We start from the raw sequence: 19,068 nt of genomic DNA on the forward strand, positions 1-19,068 counted from the left end.
TATTGGAAGCCACAGGATTATGGGTTTTGTAGTTAGACTAAATACTCGATTTAATAATTTTTTCTGTGACAAAATGAACTGAGTTAGCTGAATTAAAATTAATGGTGGAACATCATTGGCTTATTATCTGGGGACAGTGTATCAGCCCCAACATAGGACAACTTGATTTATATAAAATTAATGTACAGTACAAACAAAATTAATTGAACTCCACTAATCTTGAATTTGTGACAATTCAGATTCCAATATTTCAAATTATTTTCTCAAAAAACCTAAGGTCTTCCATCCTTTCCTCACATAATCTGTAAGAGTGTATCTACCTTTTAAACTGATAAAATGCAGCAGATAAATTCTTTGAATATTCTGGAGGCACAGGCAGGTGTCAGCACAGGAAGTACCTCCTTAGGGTACTGTGGTGGGGCTTGATAAGGATTCCTTAACACACTCCTTTTTTTTTTTTTAGTGTCCTTGGCCAATCATTTGTGTAAATAAGAGGGGTGGACATAATACATGTGTGTGTATGTGAATTTTCTTGTGTGTACATGGAATATTTAGGGAAAGATGTATAAGAAACGGGAAATATTTGTTGCACCCCAACAGGAGAAATGGCTTGCCTAAAGACAGGGATAGGAAAGACAAACTATAATTCACTATACAGCATTCTGTACCACTGGATTTTTGTACCATGTGAAGGAATGCCTTAACTATTCAAATAAATAAAATTTAAAAAGAAAAAGGTCCTTGCCTGGTCAACCCCCATCTTTCACCCTCAGCATGAGTACTGAGGGAGGTGTCTAGTAGTTTGGGGCTCTCACATGAGTGGCTCATAGTGTTGGCCTCTTATGGCCCTTATCACTTGGCTTGACTCATGGAGTAGAAGGACTGACAAACGATGGTAACCTGGCTGTCATTCCCTGGAGTGCTGTATGCAGCCTTAGAGTCCCCCTGCAAATACCAATCTCCTTCCTTGTGTGTGAACATTCTGAGAAGCAAGTGCCAGTAGAAACTTCGGTAGCAAGAGCAACATGACGTTTAAACAGTAATCCTTAATACCATTCCTCACGTGTGGGACTGAGTGAGGGTTTCCTGGAGAGAGGTTGATTTAGGGATCAGGGATCAGCTGCTGAGGCTGGCACTTGGAAAAGACAAACCAAGCATTCACACCCCAGACCACTCAATACCAGCATTGTCTCCAATCCATCTTTCAGAAGGGGGCTCCAAGAGGGGGGAGGGATAAAAGAATGAGTGAAAATAAATCTTTTTAATCCTGTAAAAGAAAGTGCAGGAGAAAGCATGAAGAAGATGTGAGTATGAAGAGCTAGTTGCCAGGAATATTTAGTTTTGAAATCAACTTTGGCTTTTCATTTTAGGCTCCAACGTCAAGTTTCTTCTCTGTTTTACATTCCTCGTTCCATCTTTCAGCACCGGTCCCCCTCCATACCCTTCTCTGTTTCACTCCCTCCGTCTGCCAAGGTTTGCTTGCTCCTCGCTTTCTCTCCCTCCCATCTCCGTTCCCTTCTTTCCTCACCCTTTCCCTCCCCTTTCCTGGACTCTTCTTCCGTTCTTTCAGAGCTTGAGTGCCTCTCCTTCTCCCCTTTCTCTTGTACAGTACCTCCAAGCTCCATTCCCTCTTCTTAAGGAAATCAGCCAGGCCTCAGATGGAGCTGTTGTCCTGACAACCTAAAGGCGCATCAGGCTTTCATTGAGGCTGGCTGCTGCTGAAGGGGGCAGTTGTGCAAAGCGAGGGGCCACGCCGAGGGGAGGGCCGAGGGGATGACGTGGAGGGGCTGTTGAAATCCGCGGGGGCGGGGGAGGTGCGAGCAGAGAGCGAGAGGCGCTGGAGGGAGAAACAGGAAAGGGAGGAGGGGGAGAGAGGCTCTGGGCTGCTGCCGCTGCTGTGTGGGTTTCTTTACTCTCCCTGGCAGGCTGGGTGCTGGCTCCCTCGCCCGCCCGCCGGCCTGGGAAAGTGGGTTACCGCGCGAAGGAGCTCCGCTCCGATGCTGGCAAAGGAGCATCCTGCCACAGACAGACCAGAGAACACCTTCCTTTTGCAGCCTTCTCTTCCTCTTTTCTAGAGGGTCTTATGTTTGTACTCTCTCTCTCTTTTAAATTGTGCTGCTTTGACTTTTTCCCCCCTCTGCTTGGGTTTTATGAGGGCTTTGTTAAGTCTTAGAGGGAAAAGAGACTGAACGAGGGAAAGAGAGGCAAAGTGGAAAGGACCACAAACTGGCAAAGCCCGTTCTGCCTTTGCTGTGGAGGAAAGCCCGCTGTTTGTAAAGCCCTCTCGGCGAGCAGCACGCACACACCCTCCAGAGTACACGGACCCGCACCTCGGCGTGGCCACCATGGTCGGCAGAGTTCAGCCGGATCGGAAACAGTTGCCGCTGGTCCTACTGAGATTGCTCTGCCTTCTTCCCACAGGACTGCCTGTTCGCAGCGTGGATTTTAACCGAGGCACGGACAACATCACCGTGAGGCAGGGGGACACGGCCATCCTCAGGTAGGGCTTTCGAGCAACTTTTCTGCTGCGTGAGTGTGTGTGTGTGTTTGTGTGTGTGTGATCTCCTTGAACTCCAGCTCCTGATGCTGCAGGCTGGGGGGTTGGGTGGGGGGGGGGTGGTGGTAGTGGTAGTGGTGATGGGGTGTGTGTGTGTGTGTGTGTGTGTGTACCTTTTACTGACTGGCCGAGGTATCTGCCAACAAATTTCAAGGGAATTCTGGTCCCTGTCAAGGACCAGTAGGGTTTATTAAATGTTGTTTGGGTCTTAGGACCTTGTTTCTCTTACCAAGAAAGCTTAACTTCACCTATGGTATTACTGACATTGGTGAGTATTCTCGTTTTTATAAATGCAGATGCCTCGCACTTCAGAGTTTTGTGGGAGTCCCTTAATTGGGAAAGAAGAGTTGTTGAATTACGGCTTTCAGAGAGTGGCACACAGTACTGCATTCTCCGTGCTGTGTGTGTGTGTGTATGTGTGTGTGTGTGTGTGTTAATACGCGCATCAAGGCTCTCGCTCTGGCCCCAGCAGTAGTTGGGATAGGAGACCTTCTGTAAGGATCTTCTAATTGACATTGAGAGCAATAAATCAATTGTAGAACTTTGGTTGGTTGCTGATCTTTTTCTGGAATGTGGTTAGAAATCAGCACAACAATGAAGAGAAGAAAAAAAAGAGGAACTTGCCAAATTGCTGTTATTTAAGAATAGGGGTGTTAAGCACAGAGGTTAGGAAAGAATTAAACTGGCATAAAATGGGTGTTCCATATTGATTGTTGACCTCAAAGTCTATCTCTGTGCAGCTCTGCCATACTCTGAAGTGTCATTTGGGATTCACATTTGGAAAGGAAGAGTCCCAAGTCCTTGGGAGTTTGACCCCAATAAGGGACAGTGAGCTAGAGAAACTCGGATGGAACCTAGCCATGATTCTCTTTCTGAAAAGCTTCTAGCTTCTTTTCCTGTGTTTCTCTTCTCTCTTCTCTCTCTGCACCCACTGCACATACCCCTTGTCTTTTTTTCTAGCTTTCCTTGAATTTCCATCAGATGCAAACAGCAACCAAAAAAAAAAGAAGAAGAAGAAAACGTTCTCCTTGGAGATCCTTATGAGATGATCCAGTGTCAGTCTGTCTATCTAGCTAATATTGCTTGTTGTGGCAATAAAAAAAAAAAAAACAGTATACGATAGAAAATAAACCTCTGTTCTGTGAGCAAGGAGCTGATAGTGCATAAACCCTGGGGCATCAGGGAGCAGTTCTGTAGCAGAGCTGCCTACAGCAGCAAAGTTTTCTTTCCCTTTCTCAGAAATAAATTTGGTTGGCTGTCACAGTGTCCTGCTTTGGGATCTCTAGCGTTGTTAGAGAGGCATGTGTGTGTATTGTGCGTATTGTGTTGTGTGCTTGTGTTGTTGCAGATTGTAAAAATGAAGAAAATCCTAATGTGTAAGAACCCCTTTTTTCATTTCCTGAGCGTTGGGTGATTATGAATCCCAAAGATCCTCCTATCCAAAGCAGATTTTCCCTTCCAGCTCTCCAGCCCTGTAAACTTGCATGTGTGATTTATCCACATGAAGTAATAAGATTTATAGAGTAATTTATCTGTTTGCAAAGGGATTTGAACGTGATGCAGAAAATATTTTTGCAAACACATAAGCGTGCGATCTCAATTACTAACATTCTTACTCCTTAGCGTCGTTAACCCTTTACTAGAGAAGCACTCTATATAAATTTCTGCTACCCCTAGAAATATTTTTTCTGTGATTATAAGTCTGAATATGGGAGAAGTGAACACTCTGCATGTTTAAGTTTTTATTTCAATGTCCATGAACTTTGTAAGGTCTTTCTAAGTCAGCATCACCTGTATCTTAAGCTACAGTTATTGAAGAGTTGGATAAGCATCTAAATGTTAATTCAGAAGAAAAAAGGCATTTTTATATTTCCTACTGTATATGCATAGAAGTCTATGTCTATGAGTGGCATAAATATCTCAGTACATAAATATCTATAAGTGATATATCTGTGCTTCTGTGTGTCTACGGCTCAAAGAAATGGATTTTTTTAAGCAATCCACTTTAGTAGACATTACAGTGTGGAAATGGGGATAGTGAGAAAAGAGAATAAATATAGAAGCAGTTATTCCCTGGGAAAGAGAAGACAGACAAGCAGAGTATGCAGAGCAGTCACCTGCGAGAGTCCACTGCTTCCCTAGAACTCACCTAATGTGCCCTCTTTTTTTTTCCTTTGCCTTGGACCAGGCTTTACTTCTGGGTTGGTGGAGCTCTAGCAGAAGTAACTATGGAGAGAGTTCCCTTTGTTTTCATAGCTGACCTTCTTCTCAAGCTCTTTAATGGAATCCAATAAGCTTTGCGGGTCAGTTTCCTGGTGAAGAATGGCACTCTTGCTTTCTGTTTACAAGTCCAGCCTGGGAAAGACTTGCTTCCACTTTATTTGTGACATTTTACTGGGAGCATGAGCTTCCGGGGGAGGAGAGGAAGGAGAAGTTGATTCATTGGAAGCCGCAGTAGATGTTTGGCACTGGGAAAGTGAAATGGCAAGGGGAAGAAAAATTCTCCCTCACTGAGTCTGTGGCCCTGAATAATCTGAACAGGCCACAGGGGACGAGGGAAATTGGTAATTCTGGTGGTCCGCTGGCAGCAGTTTGACTGCCTGCCCCCAAAACATTTAGCTTCACTACCTCCTTCCATGAACCAAGCATTTCTTTTGGGAACTGATGATCATTTTTGTACAATTATGATCTTTGGTGTAAATGTGCATCTTGATAGGAGAGCATATACTAATTTGGGGGTCTTGCTCTGTAATTTCTATCTTTTGGAAAAAACATAAAGACTATAGAATGAAGGTAACAAAACTAGATGGAAAGAGAGATACCTTCATGTATACCAACCTAAGTTGATTGTTTCCCAGAGAAGATTCTAGATCTTTATGAGGTTCTTTATAAGATCCTTTAAGAGCTAACAGAAAACACAACACCGTCTTCCATCTCAAAGGCAAAGAATCAAAATGTGATCCACAGGTCAGTGGCAGCAGCGGCAGTGCCTGGGGCTCCTTCCTAGATCTGCTGCACAGAATCTGTGTTTATATCTGCATGCACGATAAAATGTGAGACACACTGACCCACAGGACTTCACTTGTAGAAGTCTTAGGTGTGTTTCTGAACAGAGCCCACCTGCCTCACTGCCACCCCCAACAAGTACTACAGGAGCTCATCAATTACTGGACAAGCTTCTGGCACTGGGTCTTCCAATCCTCTATCCTTACACACAGTCACCCATAAAGATTCATCTCTGGTTAGTCTAGGCGGGTTGAAACCATGTAGCTCTCTTGATAAATCAAGGGAAAAATGGAAATAAATATTGTTTCAATTCAACCTTTAAAATTTAATTTTTAACAATCCCCTTGACTGTATTTTCAATATCGGCAGCATATGTCTGTAAAGATAATTATAAAATACTTGATCCCACTGTGTCTGTTTATAAGGTAACATAAAAATTACATATAGATGCATATCTGGACATATAGCATAAGTGCATATATGATGAAATGCAGGGGCTTCACATTATTGTGATTTTAAATATTTTAAATTTAAGGTATTGGAATTTTATCTATTTTACAATTCTGACCCCATTTGATGTTTTCAGGATATTATAATACTTTTTAGAGTGCTAACATTTTTTTCCATCTAAATATAAATAAAGGTACCTAATAAGTATTAGCTATAAGAAACTAATTATGTAAGATACTTAAATTTTTCATTTTTCAAAATTTCAGATTGTTTTTCCTTGTTCATTTCTACACTAAAGGCAAAAGGAAGAGACAAAACAAAAGATGTCATTATCTGAAAGTAAAATGTAAAAATTTTGTGCAGATTTCAAGGAAAAAAATGGCTTCTCTTCTATAAGGCATCTGGAACGCCTACATTCACTAAGAAAGTGTCAACACTCCAACATACTCCTGACACAGTATGTGGTTTTCTACCACTTATAATTCACTATTTGAAAACAAACTTCGTGGGCATGAGTCTATAGGGAGAGTTTGGGACAACTATACGTTTTTTTTTTTGTCTGTAACTAAATCACTAAAAGTAATCAAAATTTATTGGTTATTACTGATACTTTAAAGATGTTCCATTGCCCATAAAATCTTGTATTAAATATATTTGGTAAATAATGAAGTATAGCATACTATATATTGTCTAGGAATATGGCATATTATATGCATTTTTTTAAAGGATGTTTATGCACCTGTGAATTCATTTATGACCTGTGGAACACAGCAGGCAATTCTCATGTGACAAATGCAAATTGTGATAATTTGTGTTTCTATATAAGTACGAAACACGTAAGTGCGTACATGCGTGCACACATACACCTACCACCTATTAAGGTGACTTTTCTGGTCTATGTCATTTGACTTCAAATGAATTATTTGTAGAATTGTGGAGGGAACAACCAAAGGTGACTAACTCATTCAGTTAAATCAGCTGGTGAGGGTTAAATATTTGTGTTTTGTGAAGCTGGTTCCACGTGATAGCAAACTTAGGCAAAAAAAAGGATGAGTGCATTTTGCTGTGGTCTCTGAGAGCTCCAAGTATAAAAGTCTGTGAGTCACCTGACAGAGGTTGCCTGAATGTGTGCTGGTCCCCCTTGCGGTCATCACCTGAGCCTTTGAGAGCTCTCTCCTTCGGGGCCTTACTTACCGGCTCACAGCCATTTGCCCTGCTTTCTGATGTACTGCCTGCTACTTTATAAGGCTCAGAAGACCTGGGCTCTAATTTTGGATCTGTCCTTGCATGCTGCATGACTTTGAGCAAATCCCTTAAATATTTTGAGCTTCAGCTTCATTTATAAAATGCTGAAACTGTCTATTTTGGTTACTCCATGGGGTTGTTTTAAGAAGCTCAGAAGAGGTAAAGTAGGAAAGTTTGTTGAATTGTAAACTGCTACACAGGCATAAAGCATTAGCGGTTTTCCAACCACATGAGACAAGTTGTTCAGACTTTAGGAGCCCTTTTTTTAGGCTAGTGTTTCTCAAACTTGAAGGTGTATCAGAATTACCTGGAGTGCTTGTTAAAACCCAGATTACTTGGCTCCTGTCTGCAGAGTTTCTGATTCAGTAGGTCTCTGGTAGGGTCTAAGAATCGAATTTCTAACAATTTCTCAGATGATGCTGATGCTGCAGGACTGGGCCAAACTTTGAGAACCACCGACTCTCGCTACTATAAATGTGCAGATGAGCATCTTAAGCATCACATAGTCACTTATTAAAATCCGAAATCGCAGAGTCTATTGCAGACCTGCAAAATCAGAATCTGCATTTTAGCAAGATCTGCTAATGATTCATAAGCACGTTAAAGTTGGAGAAGCACTCCTTTAGACGGTTCATGACCATGGCTGCACATTACAATCAGCTGGGGACCTTTCAAAAAAGTACTGAAGCCACAGACTCTGCTTTCAGAAATTCTGATTTAATTCGTTTGGAGTAGGGCCTGAGCATAGATACTTTTAAAAAATCGCTCTGATGTGTAAACGGAGTTGAGAATCATTGCTTTACTGGTTGAGGAATCTCTTTTACCAACCATTTTTGGGGTAACCATTAATAGGTGTGTAGTAAAAAATTAGAGTCTTGCTGAACGGTTTGGTAACTATGTCAACAGCAAAGATATACTAATTTAATTGGGAGAAAGGAAAGGGATGATCATAGATGCGTTTCTTTACCACACTATTTCATAACTACAATGTCATGGAAAATGGAGCGATTTCATTTTAATATAGATCCAATTTACATGATATTTATTGAAATAGTGTTAAAGCTTGATTTTTTTTAAGCTTATTGTTTGGTGTTCTTTCTTTAACATATTAGGCAAGACACAAAACAGTTCTAGTTTTGTTTTTTTATTTTTAATGCTATCTCTAAGAGAGAAAAGAGGCAATATTTAGGCAAGAAAAATGTCTTCAGTGTTAACTTATTCAAACAGGCTTGTGTGCACTTATGTTGCCATATACAACATATACAGATATACACATATATCTGTATACAGATACACATATACAGATATGTGATTTACAAGATGATGATTCTGTGTTTGTGGAATTTATCTCAACTTTATGTGGTATATGGTAATCAGTCTTTAGCTGGAACTTATAGAAAAATCTTTGTGTTATAGGTAGACTTTCCCTCAGGATATAATAAGTTCAGAATACTTAAAAGTAGACAGAAGACCAAGATCTAAATAGCTTGAAATAGTCTGATCTAGTGAATGAGGATAACTGACAACTACCTGGCCTACTAAAAAAGCTATTTTTATGATCAAATGAGATGCTATGTATCCAAGTGTTTTATAAACTATTAAATGGTATAAAACATAAGATCTTAATAAGATTATTGTCATTATATATTCACAGTAGGAAATAACTTTTAGAAAATTAGAAAATTTAACAAAACGAGCTTTATATTTTTATTTCTATGGTCAAGGTTAGTCATTTGCTCTCAGATGTTTGTATCACTTTATTTTAAGTCCATTAAAGTCACAGGTATCATAGAATATAGTTGAGTTTCTTATCAGGAGTTCAGGGTAAGTGAATACTTTCTTGTAGTCACCTGTAATCAGAACATAGTCCAAGTTAATGAGTGATTAACCTTCATAAAAGAAAACACTTTGCTTTAGATTGTGTTAATTGCTGTGGGACAAACTTGCAGAAATTTAAGGTAGGAAAGGCATTCCACCATCTCTTTAAAATGCTGTAACTGAGAAGAGAAAAATCTGAGAACTTGAATTCGTGTGTCCTAATTCTTCTTCAAAGCTCTTTATTCTACAGTACCACTGAAGTTATCTTCTTGGTTTTCATGTTATCCCACGATATGCTAGTTTTTATCCAAAATTATGTTAAAAATGTCTTTCACTCTCTTCTCTTCCTTACTCTCCCCTCCCTTCCCCTTCCTTTCTTTCTTTCCACATCCTTGCTCTCCCCTCCTCTTTCTTTTCCTTTTTCTCCCTTCCTCTTCTCCCTTCTTCCTCTCCTCCATCTCTCCTCCTCTCCCCTCTCCCTCCTCACCTCTCTTTTCTCTTCCTGACAAATTAAAGCTGCACTTTTCTGTGGAGGATCATCCAGCTAGTGCTGATCAAGGAAGGAATTTTTCAAGAAATGCTTCATCTTTCACATGTCCACTATCTAGCTTAACCAAGTTGGTTTTCTTTCCTTCTCTTGCAGCCTCCATCTTATCATATTCTCAAAGCCATTCTTTTATTTGGGAGAACTTATACTATCTTTTTTTTTTTTTTTTAATTTCTTTCCCTCTTGCCTCTCATACTCTGCCTGTTACTCAAATTTCTTATCTAAATTCTTAGCCTTTTCCCCAAGTAGGTCACTTGAGCTCCTAAACCCTAGTACTTCTTATTGTTGCTTACGACCTTCTGCCTGATTAAGTCTCCTACTGCTTGTCCCTCTTAGAGACTCTGATTAGGATGGCTGTGGTGAGATTGTGGTCCCAGTTTCTGCTTTCTTTTTTGAAGATTGGCACCTGAAATGACATCTGTTGCCAATCTTTTTTTTTTCTTCCTTCTTCTCCCCAAAGCCCCCCTAGTACATAGTTGTAGGTCTTTCTGGCACTGCTTTATGGGACGCTGCCTCCACATGGCTTGATGAGCCATGCTAGGTCCACACCTAGGATCCAAACCAGTGAAACCGTGGGCCACCGAAGCAGAGTGTGTGAACTTAACCACTTGGCCACAGGGCCAACTCCCAAGTCTCTGCTTTCAACTGGCAAGCTGTCCTTTGCACAACCTTAAGGGGTACTCTACACGTTGTAGTGATTGTGGATTGTAGTTAAAATTCTTTGAGGAAGATAGAATTTTTTTTCTAACTTGCACAAAATTTGCTTTGGGCTAACAATGGGGCTAATGGTGGCAAACTGAGAGGAACGGGACATAAATCTACACTAGTCTCCTGAGATGGTAGAAGCACTGCGTGGTAAGCCCTAATGCAGTTGCCTAGGGTGTTGTGTGTGGCATGCAGAACAAGATCTCATGAAGCTTTCTTAGCAGGTAAGCGATGGAGCCAAGGGAAGTCTAGCATGTTCCTCCAAGAAAGAGGCACTGCACGGTAAGGGGAAAATAACAGGTCAGCAACTCTCAGTGAGCCCTACAGGGTGGCAGGCAGATGTCACAGGTCCGTCAGCTCATAGTAGAGACTCAGTCACAGGGCTGAGGCTCAGAGAAGGAATGAAGTCCTAGGTCAGGGGCTGGTTTAAACAAGGCAAAGCCCTCAGTAACAGGGGACTTATACCCCAGACATGTTACCAAGATATGCAACTTTCTCAAGGATGCAAGTGAAGCTCTGTATCACAGATGCTGTAACCAAGAGGTGATGTGAGATGAATCTCAGAGTGCTGCGCTCCATCTTTTTAAACTCTTGCTGTATAAGTTCAAGATCATAAAACCTGGTCCGTGTAGGTGGGGAAAAGAGGGAGACAAAGGCCTGAAATGAAGAAGGATTAGCACTGCTCACTTCTCCTTGCCTTAGGTAGCTCTACTGGATTACAGATTTAGTCTGCTTAGAGCTTCTAGACTTCAAGTAGTTGGCAGAACCATAGACCTGAGAACTCTGACTATCCTCGGCCTATTGTTTTCCAGTATCAGTTTAGAAATGTCACCAGATCCTTCGAAAGCTTCTCACCATCCACAGCATAAAGTCAGAGCTCCTCAGGTTGGATAACTCTGCCTGACCTGCTACCTCATTGTGTCCACTAATTCAGAACACTTATCGTCTCTGCTCATGAGCACGTGAACACATGTACACACATAGTGCTGGTTCTCACCTTTCTCATGATGCTCTCTCTTCCCAGAACCTCCTCTTCTCATTCTCCCCGTCTCCCTGCCATACTTCTTTACAAGGTTACCTCTTTGCCTACTCCTTCTAGGTTCAAGGCTAGTTCTGGAATTATCTCATTCAGGAAACCTTCCCTAATTCTGCCAGATTGAGCTAAGTACTCTCTATAGTATATGCAGCCTTTCTGCATATCATTTTTTCCCCAAGCTTTATTTAGATATAATTGACAAATAAAATTTTGTATACTTAACATGTACACCATGATGTTTTGCTATAGATATGCATTGTCAAATGATTACTGTAATCCAGTTAACACATCCTTCACCTCACATAGCTACCTTTTTTGGTATGTGTCATGAGAATACCCAAGATCCACCCTCCTAGCAAACTTCAAGTATACAACATAGCATTTATTAACCACAGTCACTATGTTGTACAATAGATCTCCAGAATTTATTCATCTTATAAGTGAAAGTTTGTACCCTTTGACTAACATCTCCCCGTTTCTGCCACCTTCGAGCCCCTGGCAACCACCTTTCTACTCTCTGTTTCTGTGACTGGCTTTTTCAGATTCCACATATAAGTAAGATCTTGCTGTATTTGTCTTTCTCTGTTTAGATTTTTTCACTTAGCATAATGCCTTCCAGTTCATCCACATTGTTGCAAATGGCAGGATTTCCTTATATATTCTTTAATAGCTGAGTAATATTCCATTGTGGTGTGTGTTGTTTAGATAGATAGGTAGAAAGACAGACAGACAGATAGATATAGATGTACCTCACATTTTCTTTATTCATTCATGCATCGATAAATACTTGGGTTGTTTCCATGTCTTGGCTACTGTGAATAATGCTGCAGTGAAGATGGGCGTGCAGATATCTCTTTGAGATACTGATTTCATTTCCTTCAGATATAAACCCAGAAGTGAGGTTGCTAGATCATATGCATACCTCAATTTAGCATTTATTACGCTTTAAAAAATTATATTCACTCTGGTCTTGCCTCAAATGTACTATCAGCCCTTCAAAGGCAGGTGTCTCATCTACTTTATCTTTCATCTCGGAATTTAGCTTAGTACCTGTAGTTGCTCAGATAACTATTTGCTCACTGTATTATAAATCAAGCAGACCAGAAATTGCTGTATAAAAGAGGAAACAAATTAGAAGGAGACAGGGATGAAACAAAATATGTTAGTGGTGAAATCAGCCATCACTGGAGTAATTGTGGATGTGTGGTTGAAGGTAAAGTAGGACAATCAGAGATTGAGTCTTCTGATTGTTGGTGAAGGGTAGGGGGTTTGGCTAGAAACACTTTCAACATTTCCGGTTGCAGCTACTGCTTTCAAGCACAGCTTTCTGGGGAATGAGAAAGGGAAATGGGGGCAATTGAGGGGGATCCCAAAGCTTTAGCCGCAAGTGCCCAGACAAAGTGCACTCCATTCTCGGTTGATCGATTAGCTTCTGACAAAGCTAGAAATGAGGTATGTCTAATGTCTGTGAAGAGCTCAGCATCCCAGGGAGCTGTAAGAGAAGGAATATACCTCTGGGAGCGACTGAGGCTTTCTCCCTCTAGTGGTGGCTGTGAACTCTCAGGGACTAAGCTGGAGACTGAGAGTTCCTTAATGTGGCAGGATTGTTGTGCAACAGGTACATTCACCTCATCTCTTCTGCTTTCTTGTGAAATGAGGCAAGGTGCAGATCACTCACACTCATTTGACTCAAAGTAATTATTCATACTGAATATGATGCCTATCTGGGTTTTGCAGTGTAGAGCTCGTTACTCATTCCTGGAGAAATTCAAACTTGAAGGTACAGTGGACTTTCTAATAATCTCAAATTCCCTTCCGTATGTCTTGCCATAATGCACAAAGACATTATTTATATGAGGTCAGAGGAAAAGCCTGTAACTCTGAGAAAAAATGCAACCCAACTTCTCATTCAGTAATGCGTTACTACCTATTCCATTATAATTTTTTCATGATGCATTTCTATATTCAATTTCTATATTTTAAAGTTGTCTAAAGCTGATGATATCCTTTCTAAAGTTGTGCTTCCATCATGCTGCTATTTGCAACACTACCCTGCTAGAAACTAAAGATAAAAATGAAAGTGATGCAGTTCAACACCGAGTCACGCAGAGCCGAATGTCTACACGTGAAAACGTTGATAGGGAAAATTAATTGGTCTCCTAATTTCTAATTGTTGTGCTTCTTCAGTTATGCCTCATTCCAGCACATCTTTATCAGGCCTGTTTATTGTATGGGGTTTGAGTCACGTATAGTTGCCAATTTGTGGCTAATCTTTGTTTTGAGATAAGCAAAGATTGCTGTCCTCGTCTACAGATTTGTGATGTAATTCAAGGGTGTATCTTCAGATCACTATTTTATATTGCTGGATCATTAACTCAGCAGATAAATGGACTTTTCTTGACTCCTTTCCTGACCTCTGTTTTTTCTGTCTATCTTTTGTGACTCTACTATGGTGAACTAATATCATCACCACAACAAGGAATTACCTGAAGTCTATAGAATATCACTAGATTAGGTAAACTTCTAGATTGAACACCAAGGGTTTATGGCTTTAGTTCCAATAAAACTATTAACTGTATAAAGTTGGGAATTAGTTTGTATTGTCCCAGCTCCAAAATGGGTATAATTTCTACACGCCTCTTAAACAAAGATATTGGATTGGTGAAGTGAAATTATAGTTTTGAATATGATTGAATGCATCAGAAGAAATGAATGATGTTATAAGTGGGATGATGATATGCTCAAATTAAAAGAAAATACTAAATTCCTCCATTATAAATGTTATGGCATGGGAAACTTAAAAATATTTTTGCATTAATGCCTTAATCCTTGTATAAAAATAGAACTCAAAATCTAGTTCTTCTAAAAATCAGAGTATGTATTTATATAGAATCTGTTATGATGTGTAAACAATTTGTGTCATGCATATACTTAATCTATATTGTATGGATATATTTGAACACAAGATTTTTATTTTATTTTTAATTTATTTTGCATATATTTGTAATTATATATAAAAAGTAAAAGCATGAATATGTTTTAAATATGTGCATAAAATTTACAGACACAAAATATGAATGTGAATATTATTGTGAACTTGGGTCATAGCACACTTTAATAGGAACTCAATTAATTTGATGCACCAGTGATGAGGAAGTTTATTGCAGAAAACCAAATTTTCCAGGTTATCAAGAATGTGAACAGATACAATATATGAGAAGCATCATACGATGGTTTTCTTAATTTGTTTGATTAATATGTTTTATTTTTAATTAATCATTGTGCAAGTGCTAAAATTACTTTGTAAGAGAAGTCAGACTTATCGTTTCTTGTTTCTATTACATCTTGGCTGTCACAGAGTCCTTAAAGAGTAAAATAAAATCTTATAGCAATTTTTTGTTTGTAATATAAGATAGACACTAATGCTATCTTAGCTATGTGAGAACTAACTGTTTTTAAAAATGTGAAGTCAGTTCTTCATATTTGTGATCTGAATTCTAGACTAAATTTTGATTTTCTTTCATGCTAAGTCTCCGAGAGACCTAGTGATCTGTTCACAAACGTGCTTGCTGAAGATGAGAGACTGGCCACTGAAAGAGAAGAATAAGAATTTTAATTAACTTTAAATTTGTTTATTAAATAAAATGATCATAATTATGCTTTTATACCATTTTCAATATTAAAGACCCAAAGCATGTGAAGAAATGATTAGAGTAATATAAACAACTTCAGCTGTATGACTCATATGCATTTTACCCCAGGCACTAAAACAACTTGATAGCATGATTGTAGAGATACTATTGCTAACATTTGAAACCCTGTAGAAAACACATACTGTTTAATGGTATTGGTGGCATACAATATAGTCCTAGTTATAAATAAAAGGGGAAAATAATATTGAATCAACAACAACAACAACAAAATCCTAAGTACTAGAAATACTTTGAAAAGGAAGCGGTGATCACTAGGAGCCAACATGGGTTCCTTGGAAACAAAATATAACATGGTAAATAGATTTCTTTAAAACAAGCAGCATTCCAGACTGGTAGATCGGGGAAATGCCGTTCACGCTGAGTATCTGTGTTTTGACAAGTTTCTCCTGATAGACTTATGAACAGATTATGGGTCCATTATGAGCTAGAATTTTTTCCAGTTAATTGGATAATCATGCCAAAGAAATACTGTATGATACTGGTAAAGGATTCTCTTAGTCTGTCTTAGTTCAATATTTGGATAAAAACACAGGGCACAAACTTTCTACCATGTGCATGACGCAAAGATAAGAGGATCTGTTGACAGAATTATAAGGTAAAAACGGATGATAGCCATGGGGAGGCAAATTGTAGCTCTCTATAAAAAAGAATGTTGTTCATATGTATGTGTGTTTATATTACATCTGTACCCAAAAAAGAAAGAAAAGAAGGAGAAGGAGAAAGAAAGAACAAAGCAAAGCAAAGAATTTAGGGTAGTTTATAATTTAAATAGAACATGATATAAGTAAACAAATCAGGTGGAACTATTTTGAAAATTAGCATTCAAATAGCTTTATGGCATAATGGAAATAACGCATCTTTTGAGCAGGAGACCTAGCTCCAAGTATCACCTCTACCAATTACCATTTGTAAACATGGGCAAATTGCTGTCCCTGCTGGGCCTCAGGTCCTTTCTCTGTAAAATGAAAATGATAATAATAATATTTACCCTCTCACCTCGGAAGGTTAGTATAAAAGTGAAATAAGAAAGATCTACAATTATATATATACAATTATATATCTGTGGGTATAGGTATGTTTATTTAATAAAAATCATTTGCTATTCTGCCAAGTGGAATAGGTTTCCTTGTAAACAAGTAAATTTTTAGTCATTTTAGTATTTAAGCATCGGCCAGGTAACCGCTATTAGGAAATGTTACTTAGAAAAGAAACAAAAAACTAATGCTTTATTTAGTAGAAAGTTGAAATGGTGGTTTCTCATATCTCTGCTACCACTAATATTCTGTCATTCTGTGATATTCTAAATTTCTACTCTAGTTTATTTGTGAGAGTTTATTTTTAATTTTTAATTTTTGCTGGCATCTCATTATAACTTTGATTGCAAATGAAGAATTGCATTCAGAAATATGTACTCTAATCATTTTTCAGTGGGTTTTAATATTCATACCTCTACTATTTCCTTCCCACTGGAGAATTTGCAAACATGTCAAAGAGGGACTGTGTTTCATTAAAATAGATCTATTTAGGCCTTTCATCTTTCTGTGTAGAACAATATCAAGATGAATCTGATCACAGAAAGATACTTTTATATTCCTCCAGCTTCGTAGAGATAGATAAAATTGATCAGGTCAAATGGTGACCTCATCTCTTGCATCTTCTAACTACTCCTATTACTTTGGCACACATGTTAATATAATTTTGCCTGAATCCCACCATGTGGGTCTTAATCCCACTGATGTTCACTCCTTACTGAACATCTTGCAGCCATCTGAATTTGAAAATAGTGAAAACAAGATTTCTTTCTTTTTTTTCTTTTTAAAGATTGGAACCTGAGCTAACATCTGTTGCCAATCTTCTTCTTTTCTTCTTCTCCTGAAAGCCCCCCAGTACATAATTGTATATTCTAATTGTGAGTGCCTCTGGTTGTGTTATGTGGGATGCCGCCTCAGCATGGCTTGATGAGTGGTGCCAAGTCTGCGCCCAGGATCCGAACTAGCGAAACCCTGGGCCGCTGAAGCAGAGCGCGCGAACTTACCCACTTGGTCACTGGGCCGGCCCAGGATTTCTTATGTTAACCCTCAAATCTTCTCCCTATTTCAGCATTTTGGTCAACATGGCTCAAATAGTTACCTCCTTTATTCCCCAAAGAGTTAAAACATGAGGCTACCTCTGAATCCATGCTTTCTGTTGGCTCTCTTCCTATTCTGAGGGCTCAGCTATCCTAGGCCTTGGACAGCTCCAATCCTGTTTCCCTCTGAGCCCTGACAGGACTCAGTCACCTCCCCAGCTATTTGACATAAGAACATTTCCTCTGCTGACTCCCACAGTATCATCAGAGATGATCTTCAGAAGAATGGGAGTAGGGTAGCAGTGGCCGTGGGCTTTATTTACCTGTGGGTAAATCTGCTATTCCTAAATTGGGGAGAGCTTTGTTTGTATCACTTTCTTACTTTTCATATCAAATGCCTTCTCCAGAAATGATGAAGCAAAAGAAGCTGAATGTCTGATTTTCTGTTCTTACAATTCAGATAAGCTCTGCTGCCACTAAATATGAGCTCAACCAACAAATGGCAGCCATCACTGTGTCTAGGTAAACTGTATTTCCACCTCCTGCTGAACCCAAACTCATGCACCAACTTTAGCATTTTCGCTTTCTTACTTTTTGCATGCATGTTTCCTTATTTTGTCTCTTTTTGTAAAGTAACTTTAATTTACCTAAAAGTTCAACTATTAAAATTTATAAACAGCAATTACCAGAGTATGAAACCAGTCGCTTTCCTCTTGAGCTGACAGGTACTTAGCCAATTACCTTGTTGTTTCCCTAGCAGTATTTATGGTGAAAGAAGCGTTGAGGCACAGCTTTGTCTGTGCAACCAGGTGACTTTTAAATGCATAATGTGGCATTTTAGGTAATAGTTTTGAAAGAGCTCAGAAAGTTCAAACAAACAAAAGTGGAGATTTAAAGAAGGAAATGAAGAGAGAGAAGACAGAGACAGGTTAAGGGCAAGCAGATTAGGAAAGGATCCAGTGTCAGGATTTCAGTGAGTCAAAGGCAGCCCCATTCCAAAGTGAGTGATCTGTGTGTAAAGCTGAAAATATTCCCAAGAAGGGCGCAATTTCCCAATGAAAAATCTGAGGATGCTAAAATAAAAATGGAGCTTGTTAAAAGATAATGACCAGGGATCCTAAGAATTATCTAACAAAGTCCTAAATATGTCAGAGTTAATTCCTTGTGGATGAAGTTTCAGTTTCATTCGATCTTAGTCCCAAGAGGACAGGTTTAGGCCGTCAGTTCCCAAGCATTAAAATTTTTCTCAATTTATGGTAGGTTTTTTTTTTTTTACTGGAGATTTTCTCAACTACAAAAAGATAAGAAAATTTGTTTGGTAATAAAAGGATCCTCTCATTTAGAAAGTTTGCAGACCATTGTAGACCAGGTAAGGATAGGTCTAACTAAAATATAGGTAGGAAATGGAGATGAGAAGGCTAACAGGATGAAAGAGAGAGAGGGAGGTCCTAAGTAAACAAGGTAGTGTATGATTGGAAATACAGATCTGAGAAAGACAGAGAATAAATACAAAAGGATCTATGGAATGAAATAGATTTTCAAAGTAACATTAATTTTGTTGATTAAATTGAGTTTGAAGGGGCATCAGGGATTCAGGTAGAGTTGCTCTTTGACAAGCGAATCTGAGGACCTGGTATTCAGAAAAAGATCTTAGTTACTTGGGATCATGAATCGTTTTCCTATTCGGAGATAATTTACACTATAGTCTAGGGGCCTGCCCCGTGACTGAGTGGTTAAGTTCGTGCATTCCTCTTTGGAGGCCCCTGGTTTCGCCGGTTTGGATCCTGGGCGCTGACATAGCACTGCTCATCAAGCCATGCTGAGGTGGCATCCCACATGCCACAACCAGAAGGACCTACAACTAGAATATACAACTATGTACTGTGGGGCTCATCAGTACGTGACTGACCTCATTCTTTCCTC

At 39.2% G+C, this 19,068-nt stretch overlaps 1 protein-coding gene across 2 annotated transcripts in view; it reads left to right on the forward strand.

The window, feature by feature from the left end:
• Positions 1–1,547: 1,547 nt before the first annotated feature.
• Positions 1,548–19,068, forward strand: part of LSAMP (limbic system associated membrane protein) — a 600,383-nt gene continuing 582,862 nt past the window's right edge. The window contains exon 1 of one of the 2 annotated variants that reach the window (XM_070582659.1): positions 1,548–2,500. In XM_070582659.1, the coding sequence (XP_070438760.1) occupies positions 2,346–2,500 (155 nt within the window). In that variant the 5' untranslated portion in view covers positions 1,548–2,345. The remainder of the gene's footprint in view (positions 2,501–19,068) is intronic. The other variant, XM_070582658.1, reaches the window with a different exon arrangement.

The sequence above is a fragment of the Equus przewalskii genome, chromosome 18, assembly GCF_037783145.1.
Source record: "Equus przewalskii isolate Varuska chromosome 18, EquPr2, whole genome shotgun sequence".
NCBI lineage: Eukaryota > Metazoa > Chordata > Mammalia > Perissodactyla > Equidae > Equus > Equus przewalskii.